At 56.3% G+C, this 9,599-nt stretch overlaps 1 protein-coding gene across 1 annotated transcript; it reads right to left on the reverse strand.

The window, feature by feature from the left end:
* Window positions 1-1,399: 1,399 nt before the first annotated feature.
* CFAP410 (cilia and flagella associated protein 410) lies at window positions 1,400-7,234 on the reverse strand. Its single transcript, XM_084291799.1, has 7 exons — window positions 7,112-7,234; window positions 6,467-6,485; window positions 6,020-6,066; window positions 5,039-5,268; window positions 4,246-4,417; window positions 3,566-3,659; window positions 1,400-2,450 (listed from the first exon to the last, which is right to left on the reverse strand). Exons 1-7 carry the CDS (start codon window positions 7,186-7,188, stop codon window positions 2,325-2,327), a joined length of 765 nt encoding a protein of 254 aa, XP_084147925.1. The 5' UTR covers window positions 7,189-7,234; the 3' UTR covers window positions 1,400-2,324.
* Window positions 7,235-9,599: the final 2,365 nt, after the last annotated feature.

Here is a 9,599-nt window from a genome sequence, read left to right on the forward strand (position 1 = left end):
TCAGCTGATGCCAGACATCAAATTTCCCAGGACTCATCCCTCCCGGGGCCAGGCCGATGGGACATCACCAGCACGGGGATGTGTCACGGTCCTGGGGTTTGGACACAGCGTTGTTTTCTGTCCCGTGGAGTTGTCCCCAGTGGCGAGCCCCCTTTGATTTTAAGGGCAACGCTGTTTTCCCCTAGCTGGCCACGGTGCTTATTTTAAGCTCTGGACAAAGACGATGATTAGTGCATTGTCCCTGCCAGAGCTGAGCATGCAGAGAGACAGCAGAACTTGCTGATGTAGGAAACATCGTGGCTTTTCCCGGGCTGTACCTGCTCCGGGGACCCCAGGCACAGCTCCTACTGGGGCCAGGTCCCCCAGGGGACAGGGGGACGGCGGGCTCGGGAGCAGCAGGGGCACTTGGCGGCCGGAGCAGTGGCAGCAGCCAAGTATGACAAGCCCGGCACGTAGGCGGGGAGCTGTGCACGGGGACAGTGGCGCTGGTGGGGATTAGCAGCACAGCTTCTGTGAGCTGGGAGAGGAGGAGCTGCAGTGGAGCAGTCCCAGGCCATGGCAAACCCTCGCTCCATCAGCTCCATCAGCCACCCTGCCCCCCTGGCAAACCATGATGCCTGCTCTGGCCGCTGTCCTCCTGGCAAAACGGGGGGCACCAGGCCAGGGGGTGTCTACCAGGAGTGGTTTCTGCCGCCGAGCAGGCTGTTGGGGCAGCCTGGGAGAAGACTTAACCTCGGCACAAGGGCAAGATGCACACGAGATGACGGGTAAGTCTCTGGGGCCTTGGCTGTCAAGGGAAGTCTGGTGTATTATAAATCACACTAACTGGTTAAATGCAGCCGGGTTTAACGCAGCAGGCAAGAACTAGGTCATCCGAGGAGTTGAAAGCATCAGCAGTCCTCACCCGGAGGACAAGCTGTGCCCCCTCACACCAAGGCCACATAGCAGCCCGTGTCCCCGAGGAGCGCTCCCTCCCACCAGCGTGACACAGCACGGGGGGCTCGGGGGCCTGTGCTGACACCAGGAATAGAGGCACGAGAGGCCACCAAGGGCCACGTCCCCACTGCCTGGGTCCTGCCCCGGCAGGCTTTGCACCTCTGCATGAAACACACCGAGCGCTGCTTGATCTCTTTTGCTTCCTGCAGCCACTGTGCACTTGCTGCTGCGAGCAGCACCCCCGGAAAGCAGCTCGGCAGCAGGGAGTTACTCTGCTCTCGAGCAGCACTGCGGTTGCATGAAGCATTTCATGTCCAGTGGAGCGGGAGGGAGCAGGGGCCACCAGCCGCCCCGCGGCTAACAATGCGAGCCGTGACCCAGACATAACAGAGCAATGCCCAGAGTCAGTTGTTCTCACGATGGCTGCTGAGCCCCAGCCACAACTCAGGCGTCCTAGAGGGAAAATAGCTTTTATTTGGTATGTCACAACGTTTCAGTCAGTATGTAACAGCTCTGTAAAATTTTAGTAAACTCATCTTTCAGCTTAACACCGCCCTGGATACCTGTGCAATCAGATAATAGCGCCTGGCTTTTCTCCCAAACCACAAAATGCACAGGGGCATCTCGCTCCGAGGTTAAGTTTCCTTAAGCTGCTCTAATGCCTGCAGGGACACGCAGAGGTGAAACTACAGCTGAGCATTCAGGATGTGCTGTTTCACCCAGGCTGCGCCAAGGTTTTCTTTGGGCCACCTCATTGCCGAGTCAGATGCTGGATGTGCTAACGAGGGCCAGAAAAAGTCAGAGTTTAAGATAAATGAAGAATTTGACATTGACCTTCACCATCTGCACCAAACAGTTCTTGACGATTCTTTTAGGCAGCTTCTTCCCAACAGATTCAAACAAATCTTTGTGGCAGAAGCTGCCTTCAGAGCCTGCTACACACAAAGCTGGTGCCGTGACCGGCTGCGTGTTGGTCCAACAGGGAACAACCTAAAAGCAGCGATCTTCCTGGCTGCCAGTGGGCTTTGCCAACGCCTTCAGTCCCAGAGCACAGCAGCACCTCTGTCTGCAGCTCTGCTGGGTTTCGCTTGCTGATCCCCCTGCGGCTCCCACTAAATGGCCCCAGCCACACGCGATGTGATTTAATGGAGCCTGCTATGCAAAGAGGAAAGCTCCCGAGAGCTGGATCCTGCCAGCGCGACGTGCACAGCCAGGGGCAATGTCAGGAGAGCTAAAGGGGCAGTTTCCTTGCAGCCAGCATCACCCCGTCCGCAGGGAAAGCGCTGAGGCTTTGGCTGTAGCCAGGCATGTGTGGGCAGAGCGGTGCTGCTGGGCTGGGGCAGGCTCCCCGGCTCAGAGCGCTCCAGGGAGCTTTGCAACAGGCTCCATCACTCCTCCTGCAGCTCCTTCTTCCGAAAGGCCTGCAGCCTTCTCCCCACGGTCTGCTGGACGATCTCCAGACCTTCCGCGTCCAGTTCCTTCGTGAGAAGCAGGATGGCATTCAGCACGTTGTTCTGTCGGGACGAGACAGACACTGCTTTATACAAGCACGTTAGCGCCAGCCCCGAGAACGGGGTACTTGATCTTCCAAGGGCTGCTCCTTCTAGGAACTCCACCACCACTGCTGCCAGCAGTTTGCAACAGGCACCTGCACCTACGGGGACAAACCAACCCCCCCTGAGGCCGAGAGGGGCAGAGGCTGCCTGGGAGGAGGCTGACAGGAACGCAGGACAGACTCGTCCACCCAGTCCTGCACCAGCTGCCCACATGCCTCTGCCTCCTGGGCACCCTCCAAGCTGGCTCTGGTAAGGAAAAGCACGTTCAGCTGAGCAGTCGCCCTCCCTCTCCAGTGTGAATGTGTGTGGAGTGGGAAAGGATGTGTCCCCACTGCTCTGAGGCAGAGAATCCCAACAGCAGCAGCTGGAGGGAACCTTTGAAGGTCCCCAGCCCAACCTCCAACCAAGGTGGGACCGCTGCCAGCACCGCGCAGCAGCTCTGTCAACCCACGTCTTGAAAACCTCCAGAGGGAGATTCCACAGCCTCCCTGCGTACCTTGTAGGGAAAATGTTTTTCCTAACGTCCAACCTGAACATCCCCAGCTGCAATCTGTGGCCAAGTCCCCTTGTTTAATGTTTTCTTTTCCAGAAAAAAAAAAAAAAAAAAGAGAAAAAAAAAGAGGAAAAAGGCCAAGGCCTGCAGTACTCATGGTACTGCAAAGGAAGCTTAAAACATGAATGAATGAAACTGCGGGCAACAACTAGTGGAACGAGGCAGAACATGGTCCAGATCTGGCTCTGGCCTTCCTGTGCCAATTGAAGCGATGGCACCGAGCCCAGCATGCAGCAATTCCCGGCTGGGCAGCCAAGATCCACGAGGTTCATCTGGGGCTAAACCACTGAGAGGGCTGAGGAACCACCTAAGCACTGGATTCGGCAGCCTCCTGTCCCCCAGCTGCCCGATTTGTACGTGCTTTTAGCACAGCCCCAATGTAAGGACACGTGTGCTTATGTGCAGACAGATGGAGAGTACAAACCCCGCCAGGCTTCCTCCGCATTTGGTGGAAAAAAAAACAAAAACACTGCATGGCGTCTTAAGGATGAAAAGCACTTGGGTCTTTAAAGATACTCACTCTCTTCTTTCGGCTGCAGTCCGTCGCTCGAGGTGAAAAGGAGGAAAATTTGTCCCTGGGAACAGGCTTCATACCGAGCTGCTCTCGAATTTTGCTGAAGAAAAAGGGAGGAAGAGCAAATGTTACCAGGACCAGATGGCAAAACCTGACTCTGGCAGGCCAGTCCCCTGTGATCACAGGCAGCCATGCAGGGAGTATCCAGCCGAAGGACTCAGAGCATGTCTATTCACACACCGCCACTGCCTGCAGAACGCAGCACCCCGAGCAAAATTCCCCCCTGGAGTACGAGCCTCACGGTCAGAAGATGAGACCAGGCGTGCCGCCACCAGGAAGCTGCTCTCTCCTCATGCCTGAGGCTGGCTGGGACTGACCACATCGACATGTGCCACGGGCAGACGTGCACCAGAGCACGCTGCAGAGGAGCTGAGCAGGACTGGACAGGAGCTCACCTACCAGCGAGGATCCCTGCGGCCGATAGTAAGCAGCCAGCTACAGAAGAGCCGGTTCTGCAGATGGAGAACCAGAGCCACAAGCGCCACTACCCCAGCACGGCTCCACCACGCTGACTGGAACAACAGGAACCCGCGCCAGCTGCCGGCCTGGCCGCAGAGTATCGGGCTCGGCTGGCAAGGTCCTTTCACCCCGCCCCGGAGCTCAGCCCGGGAGGCCCAGCAGCTCACTTTGTCTCCTCCAGGCTGAAGTTCAGCAGCTCGCTCTCGGTCTCCGTTGTGGACTCAGCAGCACTGGGCTCAGCGGACTCGGGGCAGCCGTTCCCCACACTCCTCCTGACCGGCGGGGCCGTGATCTCCTCCCCATCAAGCAGGGCCTGGGACAGTTCCTCCTCTGTCACGGCTGCAAAAGCCAAAACAACAGCCTAGAGCCTGCTGCAACGAGCTCCAGCAGCCCAGGAAGACGGCACCCGTGACCAGGAATGTGCTGCTGCTGCAGAGCTGCGCGACGGGGGCTTCACCCAACAACTCTCCTTTGTACTAGCCTTTTGCTTTCACCCTTCTCCTGCAGGAAAACCCACACAGGAGAACACTGGCGGCTGTCAGCAACCTCCCAAAAGGAGAACGATATCAGGGAGGGATGCAAAAGATGCTTCGCAGGCTCCAAAAGCCACCAAATTACTGCCAGCAGGTGGAAAAGCTCTTTTTCTGTAACCGCAGATCCAATTACAGAATCCATCTTTGGCCAGAGCAAAGGAGAGAGCTCTGGAAAAACCACTAATTAGCAGTACATTCTCGGCTATAATGAGCCTCTTTCAGTCCCAGAGTGCTAACTCTGGAGCTGCAGGGCACAGAAGGGAGAAAACAGCTCAGGAGCGATGGCTCCCGGGGAGCCTCCGCCTGGCTGAGCCTCGCCAGCACGGAAGGGCCAAAGGACAGGCAGCACGGGGAAGCAGCACGAGGAAGCAGCACGGGGAAGCAGCACGTCCCTGCTCTCCAGCTTCGCTTCCCTGCCAACACCCACCTTGGTTATCGAGCTTCTGCAGGCTGGGGAGGTTGCGCAGCACCGTCATCCTGTAGCGGTGGGGGTCCGGCCCGCAGCAGGGGTTTTCAGACAGCCACAGCACCCTCAGCCGGGGCAGGTTTTTGAGGTAGAAGAGCTCGTTGAGGCTCCCGATGTTGTTCTTCCTCAGGTAGAGCTCGCTCAGGTTCTGGCACTGGTTGAGGGGCTCGAGGTCCGAGATGCCGTTCACGCTGCAGGGAGAGCAGGGGATGAGCGGGCGGGGGGAGCCCACCCGCCCTGGGGAGCCCACCCTCCCTCACCACACGGCAGCTCTTCAGCCCCTTTTCCTGCACCAGCTTCTCCGAGAAGCCTCCCAGAGAAGCAAGGGCAGCGTTAAGGAGCTTCACAGGGAGCAGAAAGGCAGCATTTTGTCTCGGTAACCAGAGGAAAGAATTAAAAAAGCGGGCACTGCTCTCTGCTCAGTGACAGCTTTTGGTTCCCCCGGGTACCCGTCACACTGACACCCTTTGCTCCAGCAGCTCCTCAGGCCAGGAGAACACACTGAAGGTTCCCAAGCCAAAAAACGTAAATTCGAAGACAGCAGAGGTTCTGCGTGACCCCCAGGACAGATGAAGGATGGGAGAAATGAGCTTTGTGAGATCCCAGAGGCATTTCAACCAGCCTTCTGCAAACTGGCCCCACATGGAGGCCCTGAAAATCCCATCTAAACCCTGCAGTATGACTTAGGGAGCAAAAATCCTGAGACATTTGAACTGCTCTCGAAACAGGGACTGTTTTCTCAGGTAGCAAGGGGAAAGGTGCAGAGGAGTGAGCTGAAACATCAGCATTTCCACATCTCTGACACTTGAGGAATGGGGCAAGGACAGCCCAGCAGCTCGGGGACACAGTCCCAGAGGCAGTAAGGAACCAAAGGCCAGGACGCGGCCCCACGAGGCACGTGAGCTCCTCCGCCCTCTCCAAGGCCGGCGATTTGGCATTCACCTGAAGGAGATCACCTCGACGTTGGGCAAATCCCGGCATATCGAGATCTGGGCAGGAAGAGAGAGAAGCAATAAGCGGCACTCCCAGGGAGAAGTAAACAAACACACACAGTGATTTTAACTGCACCCAAGTGAGATAAGAGCAGGAGAAGGAATTCAGGTTTGCTTCAATCCGACCCAGGCAGCGCCAGAGGGATTTGCTGCCGGAGCCAGCGCGGATCCAGCAGCTCCTCCACCCCCTGCCCCACCAGCATCCCGCTGCTCTCCTGCGCTGGCACCTCCGTGCTGGCTCCAGGACGGATCCGTCCCTCTTACCGGGGCAGCCCTTTCCTACAGATAGGGTTTGTGTGCGTGCAGGCTGCTGTCTGGTATGTGGGCACAGGCGGGGGCTCGCTGGGGCGGGCGGGTGCCAGCCCCGAAGGCTGGAGGCCAGCAGCGCGGTACTTACATCGGTGAGGTGGCTGCCCCTGTGGGAGGAGAGGGGTGTCACGGGAGGGCCAGGTGTCACCGCACCGCCCCAGCATCAGCCCTCTGCCCACCATCCCCTCACCTGGGGGACAGCCCCAGGCCTGTGCTGTGCCCCCACCACGTCCCTGCTGTCCCCTCACCTGGGGGACAGCCCCGAACCTGCCCCATGCCCGACCATGTCCCATCTGGGACCCTGAGGGGTGTGTGTCACCCACCAGCCTGGTCTGTCCCCACCCACTGCCTGTCCCCATCCCCTGCCCCATCCCCATCCCCTGCCCAGTTTCCAACCCCATCCCCTGCCTGTCCATCCCCATCCCCATCCCTGTCCCCATCCCCTGTCCCCATCCCCACCCCACCCCATCCACTACCCTGTCCCCATCCCCTGCCCTGTCCTCAGCCCTGCCCGACCCAGCCCTGCCTGTCCCCATGCCTGTCCCCATCCCCTATCCCCATCCCCTGTCCCCAACCCCTGTCTCCATCCCCATCCCCATCCCTATCCCCACCCCCTGCCTGTCCCCATCCCCGTCCCTGTCTCCACCCCCATCTCCTGCCGTGTCCCCAAGCCCTGTCCCCGTCCCCAGCCCATCCCCGTCTGTCCCTGTCCCTGTCCCCGTCCCCCCCCCACCAGCAGTTCAGCCGCCGGACACCATCGAGCGCGGCGGCCTTGGCGCGGGCCAGCACGGCCCCGCGGGTCAGCCTCATGGCCGCGCCGCGCCGCGTCACGGGGGCGGGGCCACTCGGCGAGGGGGCGGGGCTTCTACGCCCGGGGGCGTGGCTTCTACACGCCGGGACGGGGCTTCTACACCATGGGGGCGGGGCTTCTGCACCCCGGGGGCGGGGCTTATACACTCGGGGGCGGGGGCTCTACACCAGGGGGCGGGGCTTCTACTGGAGGCAGAGAGAAGGGGGCCGGAACGCAGCGGGAGCCCTGGGGAGCCCGCTGCAGGCGGCCGGCCGCAAGGAGGTGAATGAAACGGCAGGGCCTGGGGGCGAGGGAGAAGGGAAAAAAGCAGAGAAAGCCCCAAAAAGATGTCAGGGGCATTGCCGGCAGCGCTACAGCCACGCGTAAGGCTCCGGGTTTTGAAACAATGACCCAAGTGGTGAATCTGGGAGTTGTGTAAGTTATATTTTAAAACAGCTGTGGAGAAAGGCTTTTTTCAGCAGGTAATAGAGGAAAGAAAAAGTGCAGGGGAAAAAAGTGGAATTTCCCTTAATTCCTGATTTCAGGTGTGTTTGAGTGTGTAATAATACATCCACCAGCACAGCTTCTTTCTAGGAATGATAGAATGAAAACTACATCACAGAATCACAGAATTTCTAGGTTGGAAGAGACCTCAAGATCATCGAGTCCAACCTCTGACCTAACGCTAGCAGTCCCCACTAAACCATATCACTAAGCTCTGCATCTAAACGTCTTTTAAAGACCTCCAGGGATGGTGACTCCACCACTTCCCTGGGCAGCCCGTTCCAATGCCTAACAACCCTTTTAGTAAAGAAGTTCTTCCTAACATCCAACCTAAAACTCCCCTGGTGCAACTTTAGCCCATACTTGGTGCATCTCATGTGTTTTATCTCTATTTTTTCACTTCCTGATTACCAAATTAGAGAATTACTTGCTAACGAAATTTGTACGCGCTGGCACAACACGAGAGAGCAATAGGTCTTGTCAGACATGTCCAAAATGTGCCATTTCAGACCTCTGAGCCAGAAGGATGACCTGCCTGTGGCTGAGCAGCCTTGCATAGCTAACAGATAACCATGTGCAGCTGGAGTAGAGGAAAAATCCACTCCCACGAATAATGCAAGAGGAGGAAAAATAATTATTTTGACACATAGAGCTTTGTGATGTAAAAGGCAAGGTGGTGATGCTCATTCAGGGGTTGATAATAACTTTGGCACTAAGTGAGCAATAAGCAGTAATAACTAAGTGAAATGTGACTGATATTCCCAACCTACCACTATTCAAAGCAAAATTTGATGTGGGGAGTCAAATCTGACTTATACAGATACACCTAGAGGGGTAAATTTGACACAGGGAGTAGGATTTAGGCATTTATTTCCCATGGATGTCACCAGCTCAATCTATTTCCTTTTTACTGAGGCAGCAAAATGCTTGAAATCCAAGTAAGGTGGAAATATTCCCCATATACTGATTTTTTCTCAGATAGCATCCCCGTGAAGACGCATCAGAGACTGCACACATTCAAGTCCCACGTCAACGACATGCAGATTCCCTGTCGAATTCAGATGCTTTCAGCCAAAACCCTCCGCTGCGCATTTTGGGTGAGTATTACGGTTTCTAAACACAGCCCAGAATTTCTAGGTCACGCTCCTGAATGCTAAGCGGCTATGACAGCTCATGTCAGATGCTTCTCAGTACAGGATGTTCCTTCTTCCCTTTGTTACAAGCAGCACAGAGAGAAAACTGATAATTTTGGTGAGCTTTTCAGTGATTCAGTAAACTTCAGAGGTGCTTTCTGTGACCACAGCCCTCCAGGCCTGCTCATGTACAGCACTGACTGTGCCGTAAGGCCAGATGACTGCAACGCATTGTGATAAAACCGTTAAGAAGCAGCGTTAAAAAAAGCTCTGTGGTATCTTTAAACCAGTGAAAGCTGAGGAAATATCACTCATCTTCCTCTTTAGAGGTTGATATATTCATCTTCATGTTCTGGGGCTGGGAGGGAGAGGGAAGGCAGCTGAGCAGCCTGCAGCTTGTCTCTTCTCATGAGTGTCAAAGGCAATAAAAAGGGAGCTGGGCCAAAAAACGAAAAACGGAGCTGAACAGCCCCTGGGCGTTTCAGGAGCCATCACCTGGAAATCTGCAGAGCTGGAGCTGCTCACCGCCCAGCAGAGCTCGCCGCTGGCCAAATCGCTGCCTTTGCTTTGCTGCCTAACATTTTACTGCTGGGGCCCCCAGCTGCCACCTTTTAAATCTGTGTGGTGAATAACCAGAGGGAAAAAAAAAATTTGAAAGATACCAGGCCTTCCAGCTTTCTGCCTTGCTGCCTGTTTAATGGCAAGCCACGCGCACAGCATTACCCCTACTCTCACTACACAGAAAACGTATTTAAGTGAAAAAAATAAATTGTTGTTTTCGTGCCAGGTGGAAG

This window comes from Netta rufina (assembly GCF_964035555.1).
Source record: "Netta rufina genome assembly, chromosome: 9".
Classification (NCBI taxonomy): domain Eukaryota; kingdom Metazoa; phylum Chordata; class Aves; order Anseriformes; family Anatidae; genus Netta; species Netta rufina.

Bases quoted from the DNA above. Each gene is read 5' to 3' on its own strand.
- CFAP410 (XM_084291799.1), bottom strand. From the start codon at position 7,188: ATGAGGCTGACCCGCGGGGCCGTGCTGGCCCGCGCCAAGGCCGCCGCG. The intron at 5,269-6,019 runs GTGAATGCCAAA...CTCTCCCTGCAG, and splicing joins GTCGAGGTGATCTCCTTCAG to CGTGAACGGCATCTCGGACC. The intron at 3,660-4,245 runs GTGAGCTGCTGG...CTTTTTCTTCAG, and splicing joins TTCAGCCTGGAGGAGACAAA to CAAAATTCGAGAGCAGCTCG.